At 45.5% G+C, this 17,500-nt stretch overlaps 2 protein-coding genes across 2 annotated transcripts in view; one reads left to right on the forward strand and one right to left on the reverse strand.

The window, feature by feature from the left end:
- The first annotated feature begins 348 nt into the window (after positions 1–348).
- On the forward strand, positions 349–5,906 carry LOC104127001 (opsin-5). The gene is made up of 4 exons (XM_009639623.2): positions 349–421; positions 3,350–3,643; positions 4,252–4,583; positions 5,498–5,906. Exons 1-4 carry the CDS (start codon positions 349–351, stop codon positions 5,843–5,845), a joined length of 1,047 nt encoding a protein of 348 aa, XP_009637918.1. The 3' UTR covers positions 5,846–5,906.
- Positions 5,907–8,954: 3,048 nt separating this feature from the next.
- The window catches only part of MMUT (methylmalonyl-CoA mutase), a 25,879-nt gene continuing 17,333 nt past the window's right edge, over positions 8,955–17,500 (reverse strand). Inside the window, exons 9-12 of the mRNA XM_009639624.2 lie at positions 15,262–15,393; positions 14,039–14,186; positions 13,756–13,923; positions 8,955–12,489 (exon numbers count right to left, since the gene is read on the reverse strand). Of these exons, the coding sequence (XP_009637919.2) occupies positions 12,361–12,489; positions 13,756–13,923; positions 14,039–14,186; positions 15,262–15,393 (577 nt within the window). The 3' untranslated portion in view covers positions 8,955–12,360. The remainder of the gene's footprint in view (positions 12,490–13,755; positions 13,924–14,038; positions 14,187–15,261; positions 15,394–17,500) is intronic.

A 17,500-nucleotide genomic window follows, 5' to 3' on the forward strand; every position in this document is an offset into this window, starting at 1 on the left:
GGCTGAAGGGATTTGCAGTGTGAAGTTGCTTGACAAGCCAAGGGGCAGAGCGGTGTGAGGGGAGGGGTGGGTGCAGGGATGCTCTGCCAGCCGGGCAGGCGGGATCGCTCTGGCGGTGCCTCTGCCCAGCTTTCCCTCTGTCTCCCCAGGGAGGGAGCCTTTCTCTCACTCCAGGCTTCTTCTCTCTTGCCACACAGAGAGAGGGGAAAGCAGAAGGGTCCTCTCTCACAGAGAGCACCCAACCGCCCAGCTCACATCTGCAGCAGGCGAGCCGCCAGGAAGGGTCTCTCTGCCCCTACAGTCACCTCGCCTTTGATTTAAAACTTTCACCCTCTTCCACCAGGGACAATGGAGGAGCAATACATCTCCAAACTCCACCCGGTAGTGGATTATGGAGCTGGAGTCTTTCTTCTGATCATAGGTGAGTTCTGCCTTCGCAACCTGCTTGTTTGCTTCAAGCCTGGGAGCAGACACACCGGGGCTGCCCTGCCGGTGCCGTGCTCAGCGCCGGCAGCTCCAGAGGAAGCTGGAGGGAAATGATAGAAAATCTGGTTCCACACAGGTCCCTGCTTATTGCCTTTGAGTCGGTCGGATGCCAAGATTAATCTCCGCTCTCAGATTTGCAATCTTTTGTTTCCATGCTGAAGACTTGCCAGCATAAGTTTGCCTCTGCGGCGTCACGAGTATTGAAAATAAGTTGTCTACCGCTTATCCTGGCATCTCAGCCCTGAGAACTGAGAGGCGAGGCAGCCCATTTCATGAGACCGATCGGGGAGAGCAACTTCGGTCTGACCCTCACGGGGGGGGGGGTGTGGAGGGGGATATTCGTTAGACACGAAGAGCAGCTGTCTCTTGGTAGGATAAACTGGTATGAAATAGCAAAGGGTTTCCAAATAGCAGTTTTGGTTTTCATAATGGCCTGTTTGCCTTGCTGAAGGCAGATTTACAATGAAATGCAGGTGGGGATATGTACCAGTCTGCTCCAGCATGGCTTTAGCTAAGCGTTTTCTTCCTTGTTGGTTTGCTGCATGTACCCAGGTGATTTGTTTACTGTCGCTGCAGCTTTGGAGAGGAGCTGGATTGGTTTGGGCGTGCAGTCCACCTGAATTTTGCTGAGATGCGAGCACCTTCCTCCCCTCAGCTCATTTGAAAACCCTGGCTGAGATGCACTTAAGACAAACAAGCATGTATTTTTATGTGCTTTAATGGAGAGGCTTTGGGCAGCAGTGCTGGGCTTTAGCATTTCACATCTCACCCCTGATTCCACACGCTTTTCCCTGGGCTCTGCTGTTCCCTCAGTTGTGCTGACAGCAGAGAGTACAACTCAGGGTGAGAAAAATCACTGTCTGCAAAGCAACGAAGGGGTTTTCTTTTAAAGCAAGTCAGGATGCCAGCTGCTTTCTCACGCAAAAGTACATAGATGCAGTTCACAGGTTTGTCCCGTGCCAGCCAGCAGCCTCACAGGCAGGGGGATGGAGGGGGATAGCATCTGTCAAAGCAAAAGAAAGGGGGGGCCTGGATGTCCACCCCAATGGCAAGACTAAGAGCAACTTCCTACCTCTTGCGTTAGGGTTAGGGCTCTCACGGGAGAAAGTGAATCGGGTTCATTTTCCTCCTGAAGCCTGAGGATGTCCCAGCCTGTGGCTGTCATTTGGCAGGAGAGGTCTCTTCCCACCAAGCTTGCTGTCAGCAAGCAGTCCCGTGCCAAGCCACCGTGGGCATCTCTCTGTGTGCAGACCTACAGCTCTTGAGAGCTCGGGGAACTCCCCAAGCAAATCCAGAGGTGCCAAGTGCACGAGTGTGGTTAGAAAGTGAATGAATGAGGGATGCAGCACCTCAGATTTGCACCTCTGTTCTGTTTAAGGCTTTCTCTGGGCTGCATCGGGAGAAGCGTGGCCAGCAGGTCGAGGGAGGGGATTCTGCCCCTCTGCTCTGCTCTGGTGAGACCTCACCTAGAGTACTGCGTCCAGCTCTGGAGCCCTCAGCACAAGGACATGGAACTGTTGGGAGTGGGGCCAGAGGAGGGCCACAAAAATGATCCGAGGGCTGGAGCCCCTCTCCTATGAGGACAGGCTGAGAGAGTTGGGCTTGTTCAGCCTGGAGAAGAGAAGGCTGCGGGGAGACCTGATTGCGGCCTTTCAGTACCTAAAGGGGGCCTATAGGAAAGATGGGGAAAGTCTTTTTAGTAGGGCCAGCTGTGACAGGACAAGGGGTAATGGTTTTAAACTGAAGCAGGGTAGGTTTAGACCAGATATAAGGAAGAAATTCTTTACACTGAGGGTGGTGGAACACTGGAACAGGTTGCCCAGAGAGGTAGTGGAGGCCCCATCCCTGGAAACATTCCAGGCCAGGTTGGACGGGGCTCTGAGCTACCTGATCTGGTTAAAGGTGTCCCTGCTCCCTGCAGGGGGGTTGGACTAGATGACCTCTAGGGGTCCCTTCCAACCCCAAACATTCTATGATTCTACGATTCTATGATACTCTTGGCATCTCTTCCCATTCTTGGGTCTATGCCAATGTATTTATTCCATTCTGTTGCATGTGCCTTTATTAATTCCTCTGTGGGCACTTCATCACAGGGTGTCTGTGAGCACATTGCAGCCTTTCTGCTTTCACAGCGACAAGGGAACATGACAGAATATTTTTTTCTTTTTCCTTACTTCACTTCTGACTTTAGACGACACCTTCTCAGGAAACCCTTTGATCAAAATGTAGCTCCAGCACAACCTTCGCTCGAAAGAGAAGAGAAAATGAGTTGTTTGCTACGTGCACTTTTGACACTGAACGCTTTGTAGCCCTATGGCATATCTGAAATATGTATGTCTGGCAGGTCCTTTCACAAAGCAATCTCTGGTCTCTTGCATGCCTCTGGCTGAACAATTTCTGTGTCTGTCCCACTGTGCTCAGAGACCACCAGAACAGCCTGGGTGTCTGAACGGCAGCACAGGGTGATTCTCAGCTGCTTGACCAGCGAGGGCCCTGAGCTGCCCAGCCAGCACGTCAACTATCACGGCAGCTCAGAGTCCAGGAGGCTTGTGCTGGGGCTCCAGTGGAAGATACGTTGCAAAGGGCAGGTTTAGGTTGGACATTAGGAAAAATTTCTTCACCAAAAGGGTTGTCAAGCACTGGAATGGGCTGCCCAGGGAAGGGGTCGAGTCCCTGGGGTATTTAAAAGCCGGGCAGATGATGTGCTTAGGGACAGGGTTTAGTGGTGGGATGGCAGGGGTAGGGGAATGGTTGGACTTCATGACCTTAAAGGTCTTTTCCAACCTAAACGATTCTATGATTCTATGATTTCACAGGTGTGCTAACTGTGACATTATTGTCTGTGCTGATTCTTCTCTTCCAGCCATCCTGACAATCCTTGGAAACTCAGCTGTCCTTGCTACAGCTGTGAAGCGCTCTTCCCTCCTGAAGTCACCGGAGCTGCTTACAGTCAACTTGGCGGTAGCAGATATTGGAATGGCAATCTGCATGTACCCCCTGGCCATTGCATCCGCCTGGAACCACGCCTGGCTGGGAGGAGATGCGTCCTGCATTTATTATGCCCTGATGGGTTTCCTTTTCGGTGTCTGCAGCATGATGACCCTCTGTGCCATGGCCGTGATTCGATTCCTTGTTACCAATTCATCCAAATCTAACAGTAAGTAATTGTGTTTCTGGTAACCTTGTAGGGGTGCGTTTGGGCTATCTTGTTCAGAGGGGTGCTTTGCTGAAGATGGCATGGAGTATCAGTTCAATAACTGTGGGAATAAGCCTCAACTTTTAGTCCAGTATCAAACCTCTAACATTCCTAGAAGGATCTGATTAAATTCCCTGTTAAACAGTGAGGCTTCTCACTTCTCAGTAATACCAAGTGAAACTACCTGAGGGTGCAGAGCCTAAATTTTTTGCTGGAACAGGTTGTCTTACCTTCCTATTTGTGTGCAAGCAGACATACTGAAACTTGAGAGGAAGGAGATGTCTCCTGGCATTCCTGGGCTGGGGGCACAGTACATTTGGGGTCAGCTTGATCTTGTAAAGCTGCCTGACTTACCAAACTTGAGATCAGCACTGAGGGCTCCACTCAGGTCTCACCCAACCCATGGGCACTCTCTGTTACATTTCTCAAGAAGACCAAAGGTTAGGGAACTGCAGCAGCAGCCCAGGCATATTTGTAGCAACCATCCATCCTTCTGTTGGAGAAGTTGTGGCAAAACCCATGTTGCTGAGATGAGGTCCATATATGCTCGCTCTTCCTCTTTGTTGCAGGTAACAAAATCACCAAGAACACTGTTCGCGTCTTGATTACTTTCATCTGGCTCTACTCCTTGTTCTGGGCCATTCTGCCCCTGGTAGGCTGGGGCTACTATGGTCCTGAGCCATTTGGCATCTCCTGTACAATAGCCTGGAGCAAGTTCCACAACTCCTCCAATGGCTTTTCATTCATCCTGAGCATGTTCCTCCTGTGCACAGTCCTGCCTGCACTGACCATCGTTGCCTGTTACTTGGGAATTGCCTGGAAGGTTCATAAAGCTTACCAAGAGATCCAGAATATTGACAGGATCCCTAATGCAGCTAAGCTGGAGAAGAAGCTGACGCTGGTGAGTTACCCCAGTGATGAGAAGAGTCTGCAGTAATTAGGAGTTTGCAGAGAACTGGCTCTGCTCATGCATGGCTCATGATGACCCTTCATTGCTTTTGTCTGGTATTGACCAAAGACTGGAGAGAAAGATTGGTGTTTCCAGTCTCACCCATACTCTGCACTCCTCAGAGGAGCAGGGGGGTCCTGGAAACCTTGTCATTTCGGTAGCTTGGTCAGGATTATATATCATAGGTACAACACAACTTGTTTAACCTTCTTTAGGCAGTCGCACCCATGATTTTCATGAACGTACAGATTTCCATTCTTGCTGGACTAGCTGTTGAGTCCTTTCTTGCTGTGGGTGGGGTGAAGGTCTTGTTCTGTCATCCTAGCTATTTTTAATTGAGTGGCTATTCTCATAGAATCACAGAATAGTTTGGGTGGGAAGGGACCTTTAGAGGCCATCCAGTCCAACCTCCCTGCAGTGAGCAGGGACACCTTTAACCAGATCAGGTTGTGTGAGAGCTACACAGAAATTCTGTATGGAAACAGGATTTTTTTAATAGCATGGTTTTTCAAATAAGCATTTCAGTTTCTTGTGGGAAAGCAGACCTGACCCAAGCTTTCCACGGGCCAGTCTCTTGACAGGCTGCACTTTCTGGTTGGGCTGTGTCTCCTGGGACATTTTGCAGCCAGAGTCAGGGAAGGAGATGTAAACAACAACTGCCTCGTAAGAACCCCACAGCGTAGATCTGCTAGGTGGGAATAAAAGCGTATATGCACTGCCCGTGTTACCCGTGCTCATACTGTCACCAAGCACACAGTTTCAGGTATTTTGGCTGGTTCAGGTGCGGTTTCATCCAGACACCACGTGCCTGGGTACCAGATCCAGCCAGTGCAAGCTGAGAACTGAAGCCCTCTTTCCTTTTTCAGATGGCCGTGCTTATCTCAGTCGGCTTCCTGAGCTCGTGGACACCCTACGCAGCAGCCAGCTTCTGGTCCATATTTAACTCCAGCGATTCCCTACAGCCCATCGTTACGCTGCTGCCCTGCCTCTTTGCCAAATCCTCAACAGCGTATAACCCTTTTATTTACTACATCTTCAGCAAAACTTTCCGTCGTGAAATTAAACAATTGCAGTGTTGCTGTGGCTGGCGGGTTCATTTCTTCAGCACCGACAGCTCTGCTGAAAACCCCGTCTCGATGATGTGGAGTGGGAGGGACAACGTACGCCTCTCTTCGGCGGCGAAGGTGGACAACCAGGGAGCTGCAACTCGCTGAAACCCAGCGATGGTTTCACAGCATAGGTCGAAACTTGGGCTCACTCATGGGTCCAAACGAGTAGGAATGCAGCACATGGGGTTGTCACTGCATATCTTATGTCAAATACAGAGGTTTAAGTACATATTTTTAAGCAACTCTCAAATATTCTTTAAGCTGCACAACAACAAAAAAAAAAAACCCGCTATTTTTTTCAAGAATTTCCCCTTTAGAGGAAATAGGTAGGTTTATGTACTAAACATAAAAATATGTAAACTAAACTTATTTCTAGGGAAACAGCTATAATGAAGAGAGGATTTATTATGTTTCATTTTTTCTCTTGTACTTTTGACTTTTTAATGCAATCTATCTGCAAACCCTTGGCTCTCTCAGTGAAACAGCCGTCAGAGAAAACCGCAGGTTGAACGCAAAAGTGTTACCAAATAAATACAGCTGAGAGCACAGCTCTCCTGCAATACAGACAGAAAACCATACAGGTACCAAGAGATATCCACCGCCAGGAAAAAGGTGATAAAGTGGCTGCTATCAAAATGTCTTGCAGAGATCTACGGTTCCTTGCTCTGTCAGAGGTATAGTCCCAACTCCTCAAAACACGAGCTCAACAAGAAGTCATAGAATCATAGAATCGTTTAGGTTGGAAAAGACCTTTAAGGTCATGAAGTCCAACCATTCCCCTAACCCTGCCATCCCATCACTAAACCCTGTCCCTAAGCACCTTGTCTGCCCGGCTTTTAAATCCCCCCAGGGATGGGGACTCGACCCCTTCCCTGGGCAGCCCATTCCAGCCCTTTCATTGAAAAATTTTTTCCTAATGTCCAACCTAAACCTCCCCTGGCACAACTTGAGGCCATTTCCCCTCATCCCATCACCCGTTACCAGGGAGAAGAGGCCGACCCCCCCTCGCTACTCCCTCCTGTCAGGCAGTTGTAGAGGGCGATCAGGTCTCCCCTCAGCCTCCTTTTCTCCAGGCTGAACACCCTCAGTTCCCTCAGCTGCTCCTCATAAGACTTGTGCTCCAGACCCCTCACCATTGTTTAGGTTGGAAAAGACCTTTAAGATCATCAAGTCCAAGTGCTGAGCAGCCCTAGGCTGAAGAGGTTAGGTGGGAGCGCGGCGGTCAGCGAAGGATGCCTTCTGCGTACCACAGGCAGCAGAGTGAGAAGTGAAGGAACCTCTCAGCAAAAGGAACTGGGCACGTTATGCTGTTGCTTGCTGAGCTGTAACAGCTCTTCTACCACGAACGCGGTGGGAGCGTTGGTTTTCTAGAGGAGCACTCGGTACAGCGTGCCAAAAGCCATCCCCAGGATAACCTGCCCGGCAGTAAGCAATCCTGCAGTCCCAGCTCTCGTGGCTTCAGTGGGACCTCCCAAGAGTTTCCCACTTGGCTGGAGCACTGCCACAGTTGCAACTGAGCAGAGAGTTTGCCGATTCGATTTAAAGCATTCGTGCAACCGTAACATCACCCTGCTAGCCCGTTTTAACCAAAAAGTCGCTGAGGTGGAAACGATGAGCTCCCACAGTTTCAATCTGTCTCTGACTTACTCTTTGTGATCTCAGAGGACACAAACACACATCTTTAGGGTTTGAAATGTTGTGCAAAATATGGCTTGATAGCCGCGGCACGTCTTGCTTCCCCTGCTTGCTCAGCTGACCGCATCTGTCTTTGCTTTAGGTTTGGTGAAGACTTCAAGAAGAGTTAAATCACAGGCAGATTTGGCACAGCTTTTAAACAACAACCTAAAACAACAGTGAATGGACTTTGAGTTCTTGAAAACGTCTACCCCACACAAACCCTAATAATTGGTTTCATTTTATTAGCTACAGCTAAGGCCAAGAACAGGATTAAAAGATGGGCTTGAACACTTCTGCGGCTGTGAGAATCGCTGTTGCTGTGGAGTGTGGATTAGAAAGAACAAACAAAATGAGACGTGAGCTGTGACCTACGCTGAGGCACAAGTTAAGTACTAAGCCAGGGGTTAGGAGACTTTGAGGAGCTTGCCTTCCCCTGGACTCCTGCCACTGGCTGGGGCAACTCTCATGAATATTCCACCAGATTAAACTAGTTTATTTGAAAAATTTGTGAAAAATTCCTAAATTAATTTGGCCTGCAGGGCGACGTTACCTTGTCCTGCGTTGTCACTCACAGATGCTCCATACGGAATGAGGCTGCGCTCAGTCTTCCATCCCAAATACAAAGCGGTGAAGCGTCCTGTGGGAAACCATCGCCTCCGACAGCCCGCGGCACAGGAAAATGGGAACAGGGAAGAGGAACGTGGGGAGCAGGAGAAAACAGCAGCAACTGAGAGGGGAGCACGTGAAAGCTGAAGGAAAATATTTGGGAAGGGGAGCTGAGGCAGGGGAGTGTTATGCAAGCGTGTTCGTGGGGAGGGCCAGGAGATGGCGGAGGGAAACGCAGAAGGGGCAACGGTGTAAAACGAAGGAGGGGGCAGAGGAGCGCGTCAGCGGGCGGAGGAAATGTTAACGTGCTGGAAAGGGACTCGTTACGGCAAATGTCAATTATCAGCTTTAAAAAATAACCTGATGGGAAGATGAAACTGTATTTTAATAATTGTCTTCCACCTCACAGTTCTTGCTTTCACTTGCTCAGTTGCTTGATGTTTAAAAATAAATAGCAAACCAATATATTCCCATTGCTAATTGCAGAGTCGTGAACGGAAGAACGAGACGCACATTAATAAAGCAACGTAACGTGAGCTTCCTCTGTGAAAAATTCAGGAGCAGAACAGGTCCACATCCACTTGTAAATGCTTTTAAAGTGTACGTAATATGAAATATATATGCCGCTCTACAACACAGACGACATCTCTGTAAAACCACAAGATCTGTATATTGTTCATGTTTCAGTACAGTGCTTTAACAGCTTGATTTATTACCTGTTTATGTACTTCAGTTTTAAAAATCAAAGTCCAGGCATTTGTGTATCAAATATGGCTCAAATCTCTTTTTCATTTTTCAGACCCAGTGAGAAGCAAATCAAAACTTCCCTGGTAGAGGCTGAATTTTAGGTGGTTTTATGTTACATACAGAAAATTTAAAAAGCAGGACTGCCCTTGACCAGGGAAGTAGAAAAGGAAGTATAGCATACTATATAGGGGACTAGCTGCTTTTTCTGAAGTTTCATGAAATTGCTTTATGGTCAACATATAACTCTAATTTCATGGCATTTTCCTGCCCAGTCCTGGTCTGTGCTGTCAACCAAGTGATCTTCTATGACACTGAAGCAGAAGGCAAGTGCTTACATCAGGAGCGATTCTGGGCAGCTGATGTCTGCCATCACCAGCGCAGTCACCCCAGTACAAATATTTAAGGTAAAAACTCCAAGAGTATCTCACCTGCTCACATCCTAGGAGTTACCTCACCAAGGTGTGGAAGTTTACAATGCAGGCACCCACATCCGAGCGAGCCACCTCCGGCTCCCGTCTTTCCGTTGAGGATAAATGGAGCTCCCTACTTAGATGATGACATATAAAGTTAAAATAATACAACCAGCACCCTGACTTGCACTAAAATAAATTGGAATTCAGTGCCTTGCTTTGAAAAACCTTCTAGGCAGTTTGTCCATCTCAGCATAGGAGTAACTTACAGGACTAGATCACTCCTATTAATGGTCAACTTTCCATCTGTAAAATTAAATGTGACCCATTTCAGAACAAAGATCAATTATTTGAGGGAGAACATTGTTCTAGTGGTTACAGCGCGAGGCTCACCCTGCCAAGCCCTGGGTTCTACCCCATTACTTTGCCAGTTACACTGTGCGACTTTGGGGAAATCACTTATTTGGGTTCTTCTCTTACCCACACAGTCGACCGTCTGGCTGCTCATCGCTGTAAAGCACCGACTGTTCAATGAACAGCACAATACAAGTGCAAAAGCTCCAATCCTGAAGGTTGTGAAACGCTAAGAATGGAGAAGGGATTGCTACTCCCTTAGGGTAATTTGTCCTCTGGATCATCTACCATGCTCGGGAGGTTACTTTATGACTGAAAGACAAGAGGGATGTTTCTTTCACAGTTAGGGCACTGGCCTGGGACTTGGTTCTTGCTTTATCAAAGCTTCTTTTGTGAAAGACAATGCATCGCAGTAAGTCAATTCCTCCGTGTAAATTAGGATCTCCACATCGCCAGCCTTTTCTCCTAGCTGTATTCCTTGCATCTTTGCCAAACAGAAAGTGTCTTACACGTAAAAAAAGACCTACAATTTTGGAAGTTCCCAAGGGGAATGACTTAGCCATGCAGTAACCTGCCGCTACCTTGCTCATTCCTATTGGAAAGATCCGAGTGTCTAGTCCCACGGTTTATAGCTATCATTTTGTCCTGGAATATGCCCAAAATACTCATATTGAAACAAAATATTTCAGTATATTTGCAGAACACCTACTTGATTTTGCACTAACCCAACTTCTCACTAGCCCGAACAGCAGTGCAGTTTTAAAGCAGGCAGGTTGATGAGGAGTGTGTGCAGCGTCTGAGATTTTAGTTGGTGACCATTCACCGTTACCAATCAGGGCTGACAACCCTGGCATCAGCTTGTCAGCAAGCACCACGTTCACTGTAGTGCTGCTTCGGCAGCAGAGAACATATGGGAAAAGCATGTTCCATCCTAGCTTGCCATCCCGTAAGGAATACCTGCTTAGGCAGTGAACTGACGACTCGCTCGAAGGAAAGCCTGCTCACTTGAATGTTTTCTTTCCTCAAGGAGCCCAGTACAAACACTGTGCGCCGGGTGAGAAAACGACTCTCTCCCTAGATCACCATTTTGTTTTCCAACCTTGCTATGAGAAGAGAGAATCAACGTACGTTCGTCAGTCCCAGTCTAGAGCTTCAAAGGGCCCTCCTTCAAGCACTGAAAGCCTGGAGTGATTCCAGTTGAAGTTGGTGGGGACTTTTTTATTGAATTCAAGGGAAGAAGATAGTAAAGATCATGAGATTTAAAAAAAGGACTCTGTAAGGCAAATGCAGGTAGACGTCATACATTGTCATAGTGCAGAGAAACCATAGACAGGAAGAAAAGAATTAAACCAGTGCCATTACAAAGTTTAGAGGTCACCAACACTTTATGTATTTTCCCAATTGGCAGGCAAGAAGGCTTGTGAAAAGACCTAAGGGAGTATTTTGGGGATTGGACTAGGTGACCAACCTAACTGATTCTCTGATTCTACGATTTTTATTGTTGTTACTTTCTGTATATCCTGGTTTGAACCATGCCAGTCTTTCAGGGGGGAATCAGATACTTATAAATAGTTGAGGGTAAACCCCCAAGGAGGGTCAAAGGCAAAGGTCAGGTTTGGGGTCAATACTTTAAACCTTAATTAGAAAGACTGAGAGAACAAGAAGTCAGTTAACCTCCTTGTTTCTGAGCAGTGTGAGACTACGGGCACGTGCCCCATTAAACAAGCTTATTTTAAGTAAAGATCTCATCAGCTGCAATCTTTGAAGTGAGGATACAATGCTATTACCTGGATCTGCAATTCCAGGCCCACTGCAGAAAATCTCATTTTGAATAAAGTATGATGGTGCTACAGCCTCTTCCACCACGTCACAGAGAGAAGCGTCACCCCAGGGAGGCTGTAGTCTCATTTTATGATGGGATGCAAGGAGCAGCAAGGCAAAAGGAAGTGAAGTGGGATAAGGCCATAACGCCAGGTACTGTTCCCCAAAAGACCCTCACACCCCATTTGGCCTGTATGGATTCCACAAAGGATTTTTCATGTGTATAAATCAAATTGCTTCTGGAGGGGAGACAAAAATGGTGCAAATTCAGGATCAATTTACCTGAAGGAAGTCCAACCGCTAAATAGACAGGGATAGCAAGAACAATTCTAGACAGAAATACAGAACTAAGTAAGAGAGAATGAGCACTGAAATGAACTTCACTTGAGAAACAGTGAGGTATGGGGGAACGGCGGCGATGCAGACAGCGCAGAGGCACACAGCTGCTGCAATACGGGCTACTGCTGGATACAGGATTTGTATCTTATTAAACAAACCATGAACTTTGAAAAAGTATGGCTTATCTACTTACACATTTCTAAAGAGAGTTAAGTCAGATTAACGTTAACATCAAAGTGCTGCTGGATTCAATCACATCTCTCCTGAACTTCAGCAATCTTGCCTGAAGACTTCTCGGTCTACAACGCCTGCCAAAAAATTCAAAAGAAGTATTCTGCATGCAAAAGAGATCAACCAAAGAGCTGGAACGGATATTTTATTTATCAGTATATCTGGGAAAAAAAAAAAACCAAACAAACGCAAACCCACCTACTGAATTCCCTTCATTCCCTGAAGTCATAGTTCTAGAGATAAAATTTTCTTGTGGGTACATATATAAATAATGCAAAATAGAACAAGCAGAGAATTTACAACTTTCTTAGAAAGCACAAAACACCAGGCCACGGGGCAGTGGAACCAAAGGTATGTGGCTGGCCATCCCTTGCTGATGATTACGTTCTGTAAGCGATTAGTATAAGGCTGGTTGCAATGCGTGACATTTCAGCATTACATAGATTGCTGCCTCTTCTCCAGGCACTTCTCAATATCATCCAACACTTGGACAGCTGCTTTTGGAATACGAGTCCCTGGACCAAACACATTGGTAACACCGGCTTCATACAGGAAGTCGTAATCCTGTTCAGAAAGAAATTGAAGATCTGTAGTTAATAGTGTAACAGAAAATTGAGAATTGATTTATAATTGGTGTATGCTCTATCCTGTATGCTGGGCCTGAGAAAGTACATGCAACAAGTCCCAGAGAGAGGCAGCACAACTTCAAGGGAAATGGGAAAAACACAGCAGTTAGGAGTTAAAAAAGAAATACTAAAAAATTCCACGGGAAAGATTTTATTTGTTTAGAATCAGACTAATGTCAGATCCTTGGAAAATCCTCAATTGGATGCGACCCTGAATAACCTACTCTAAATTTGATCTAACTTCTAATTTTGAAAATACTGCTTTAAACAAGGGCTTGGACCAGATGACTCTCGCAATCTGAGTTACTCTAGTTTTATGGCTGTCCTGAAATTTCAAAACAACCTAGGAAGCAGTTATGTATTTTACTTCTACCACAGGTTAGGAGCATCCCATTTTGCTACTGGACAGAACACAATTTGTCTCCTAGAAAAATACTACAAGTTTTGTTTGTTCGATTTAAAAGTCTGTCACTCCTGAACACTTACCCAATTGGCTAGAAAAGGAAGAGGTCTGGGAAAAAGGAGTAACAGGAGATTTATATGCAAAATCACTTTGAATCTTTCTAGACAGATGATGACCCTAAACGGGACACAGCCAGGCACATTGTGGGTGAGCTAAGGAAAATTTTAAGACAAAAGCAGAGATCTGATTGCAAGGGAATCCAACAAACTGTTCAATAGTTCAGGAGAAAGCAGAGGGAGTGAAAGGCAACGCTGAGGCCTGATGACGGGGATCATGAGGAGAGGCTAAACAGTAAATGAGATGTGTAGCCTATAGGTGTCGGTCCCCGCCAGGCATCTTAGTCACTAGCTGTGGCTCTTCTGAACTACTACTGGAAGTCATAAAGTCTCTTAAGACAGGAGCCAGCCTTTACAGTAATATGCAAGGTACTGGCAATCTGAAACAACAGAGCATGAAGAACATCCCCCTGAGGCTAAATCTTTTCACAACACAACCTAATATCCCATCCAACAAACACTCTGAGTTAAACCAGGACACGGTGTCCAGAAAACCAGAGCAACAAGACCTGACAGCACTCTGCGACCATCTTGCAGATCTGTGCTGACCCTGGTGATTGTATGCAGCAGCCTTCAGCGCTGTAAATCCCCTCTGACATTAACAGAATATAGGAAATAGCTAAAAACAGCACAGATGGAAATAAAGCAATCTCCTAGTCTTGATGGAAATGATGTTGATCCGTACCTGAGGTGGGATGACACCTCCACATATGACAAGAATGTCTGGCCGGCCAAGGGCGTTGAGTTCTTTGATGAGTTCAGGCACGAGAGTTTTATGACCTGCTGCAAGTGTGCTCACACCAACACAGTGCACGTCTGCATCGACCGCCTGCTGGGCCACTTCTCGAGGTGTCTATGTGGAAAGAGGGTTACATGACAAGTAATAGGCCCAGCCTGGTTGCTGAACAAGCACTAGAGGGAAAATCACTGCATTTGAAATACATTGGACACCGCTCAATCAGTCATACCTGGAAGAGGGGACCTATGTCCACGTCGAAGCCAATGTCTGCAAATCCTGTAGCAATAACTTTAGCTCCTCTGTCATGGCCATCTTGACCCATCTTTGCAACAAGTATACGAGGCCTGCGCCCCTCACGATCCATGAACTTGTTAACTCTGATTGAAAACACACGTTGTACCATTCACTGTAAGTCACTGAGAATCATCAGAAGTATTGCCACAAATAAAAAAAGCATTGGCTGCAACTGCGTATCATTTCTGTACATCAAATCAAAAGATCTTCAACGTCATGGTTTGTCTATGTAGTTAGCATACTACGTTAATACTTGCGTTATATGATTACTAACCAATTTCTTGTAATTACTATCCTGAACAATAAAACATTCTTTTTTAAAGAAAACCACTCCACTACTTTCCTGCTTTGTAACGGACAAAATGCTGAACTCTCTGAGGGTTTAATGAGCTGAATTACAGCTAACTAAAACACAATTTTTAGATTTTAAGAATAATTACGACTAATTATTGCAAAAGTACTTGTATGGCATACAAGGCTATAGAGATGGGTCCTAGACATCGCACTGTGTGCATCATCATTCAAGTGGCACAAGCAATTCAGCCTCTTCACCCAAGAGGACAGCAGCAAAGGCAGAAGCTGACAAAAGGCACAAATGGGCACTGTTTTCACACATACTACCATCTTCTGATGTTTCCTCCCTCATCATACAAGTAACACCCATAAACTGGAAGCTGTATGTGGATATCCAGACAGATTTTAGCCTTGCAATTTTAGGAACAGTAAGAGTGAAGTTGCAGGGACACCTTATGGGCAGAGCAAAACCAAGTTTTGCAAATATGAATTGCTGGAAATATTTGTTGAGATTACTATTACGGTCTTCAAAAGAAGCAATCCAAGGTACAGGGATTTCAGGGAACATTTCTCAGCTTTTTAATCTTATGGCTGCCTAGTCCATTTGAACAAAATCATCAAATCATAACATCACCTCAGTGGATTTTGTTTGCGAGCAAATACACGTTCAATTAAGTTTTGACTAGTCTCTTATCATTCTGCTTACATGCTTATGGGCATGAGAATGACTGTGCAGGTCTCTGTTTTTTTTCTGGGGATGTCATTCAGGTTTGAGGAATGCTTTTTTAGGGCACAGTGAGTAGCACATGTATCTAATGGATTAAATGTGAGACTGTGTTTAGCTTCCTGGGAAGCTATTCTCACCTATTGATGGCATGAAGAATTTCATCGCTCTCTCCAAACTCCTGGCGATAAGCACCGCTCACCATTCGGTCGCTGGCTTTATGCTCCCCAAACACCTTCTTCATTGCATCTGTTATTTCTCCAACAGTGCACCTAAGATACAGAAACAAACTATTAATGCGATCAGAAGGCTTATATGAAAACAGAACACAGAATTCACTGGCAGCGGCCCAACTATTTGCCTTGCTGCACGACGAATTCGTTTACACTCATTTCCCCTTCGGTGCTACAACTCTGAACATCTGACTCACCCCACTGTCATCCACTAATAGAACATGCAAGAGTATTTTCAGAAAATACTGTTTTGCTGATGCGAGAAGTGATTTTACAAGTGACACGGCAACGTGGACCACTGCATGGCAAAATATTTCAGGAAAGTAAATGGAAGTTTTTCAACTGGGAATTTTTTGGGCTCAGACTGCAAGATCTTGCATTTGGACTCATACTAAAATTCAAAATATGAATCAAGAGAAAACAAAAAAGGAAGAACACACAGAAAAGACTGAAACCTAACGTTTTACTGGAATTTGTTTGCCTTTCCCTTGATGTTCATATTTTAGTATTTATTATTCTACTTCTCTACTGCTGACATAGCTCCTTTATCCACTGAGATTTTCCTTTATCTGGGAAACCCACTTACATGCAGGTTACAAGCTTTGTTTGCTACTGGAGACACTGTGCATGTTCGAAATAATACGTGTTTTACTGCTGTAGCACAAGGGCTAGAAGCAAACTAGGCTGTGCTGTCTTCTTCTACAAACATCAGAAATAACACCTTCTGTCCCAAAGCATTTAAAAATCTCAAGGTTAATGGATTCCACCTTTCTGCATAATATCTGTAATGCAGACTGTACAAAAAAACCCCAAACCAATGCTGTGCTCTAATTACAGTTGAGACCACAACCAAATACTTGATGAAAAGAACCTACTTAGAAGGGAAAAACAACTCATCTGTGGAGAAAGAGCAGTTCAGCTAGTAGCTCCATCAGAGCAAGCTTCTTACTTCTGGTATGATTCGGTACCGTGTAACAGTTTTGAAGGTATGCTACTGAGCTCTTGATGGAAATCTTTCATCAAAAATACTCTGATGAAAATATTTTAGTTTATACTTGAATAGGAAAAGACTAGAGAATATGTGTCTACTAAGAAATGAATACAACTAGCTGCAAACTTTGTGAAAGAAACAAAACCACTACTCTTAGAAAATACTTTAAAAGTATGCTTACAAATACAAAGACCAAACCCCATCCGTTCAGCAGCTTTCAAACCCCTGGAATTCATTTTCTCCTGTCATATTGCATTTAACTATAAGCTACTCTGAGGCAAAATTAGGTTAAGCTTTTATATAAAATGCTCAAGGGATGTTTGGACAAGGTGCAACTTCTTGCCCACATACATTTAGAAGGGGCTGGCCAAATGAATTGTACTGTTTTCCTTCTGCTGTTTGCAGTTTCGGTAGCTACTAGCTGATGCCTAGCGTATGCGATCCGCCACGCATCCAACGTAACAGAAGATGGATTTCTGCTCGGTGAACTGAGTCCTTCAGCAAATTTCAGAGCGACATTTTACTTCCTGTGACCTCCCCAGCTCTTTTGCTAGCTCATGCTTTTTATACTCAGCAAACTTAACCATAGATATGAACTGTAACTACGCTAATGTAAAATGGCAGAAATCCTATCTTGAGCATACAGGCAAGATCTGTATAATGCATATGCTTGAAGCTGGCCTCTTATCTCTAGGTATCACTCTTCACAGTTGGCCTGCTTTGTCTAGAGGACAGTATCACGCTGGAACACACATTTTTAAGACAGTGTCACAGTACTGACGCAGTCTCGGACACTTTTTGTCACCTCCAATCTCCCAGCTTTCTGGAATTATATTTTTGAAGTTCTCTGCTTTTATCCATTTTCTTCCTCAGCGTGCCAAGGAGTTCATATCTGGATTTACAAGGATCATAGTCTACAAAAGCAGCTAACACAAAGTAATACCAAAGTTATAGTATCATAGAATCGTTTAGGTTGGAAAAGCCCTTTAAGATCACCGAGTCCAACTGTTAACCTAACCCTGCCATCCCTCCACTAAACCCTGCCTCTAAGCATCACGTCTGTCCAGCTTTTAAATACCTCCAGGGATGGGGACTCAACCCCTTCCCTGGGCAGCCCCTTCCAGTACCTAACAACCCTTTTGGGGCAGGTATTCT

This window comes from Egretta garzetta, unplaced genomic scaffold, assembly GCF_000687185.1.
Source record: "Egretta garzetta isolate BGI_Z169 unplaced genomic scaffold, ASM68718v1 scaffold235, whole genome shotgun sequence".
NCBI lineage: Eukaryota > Metazoa > Chordata > Aves > Pelecaniformes > Ardeidae > Egretta > Egretta garzetta.

Coding starts and splice junctions, on each gene's coding strand:
- LOC104127001 (XM_009639623.2), top strand. CDS start 349: ATGGAGGAGCAATACATCTCCAAACTCCACCCGGTAGTGGATTATGGA. Junction 3,644..4,251: donor CAATTCATCCAAATCTAACA/GTAAGTAATTGT, acceptor TCTTTGTTGCAG/GTAACAAAATCACCAAGAAC. Junction 4,584..5,497: donor TGGAGAAGAAGCTGACGCTG/GTGAGTTACCCC, acceptor TTCCTTTTTCAG/ATGGCCGTGCTTATCTCAGT.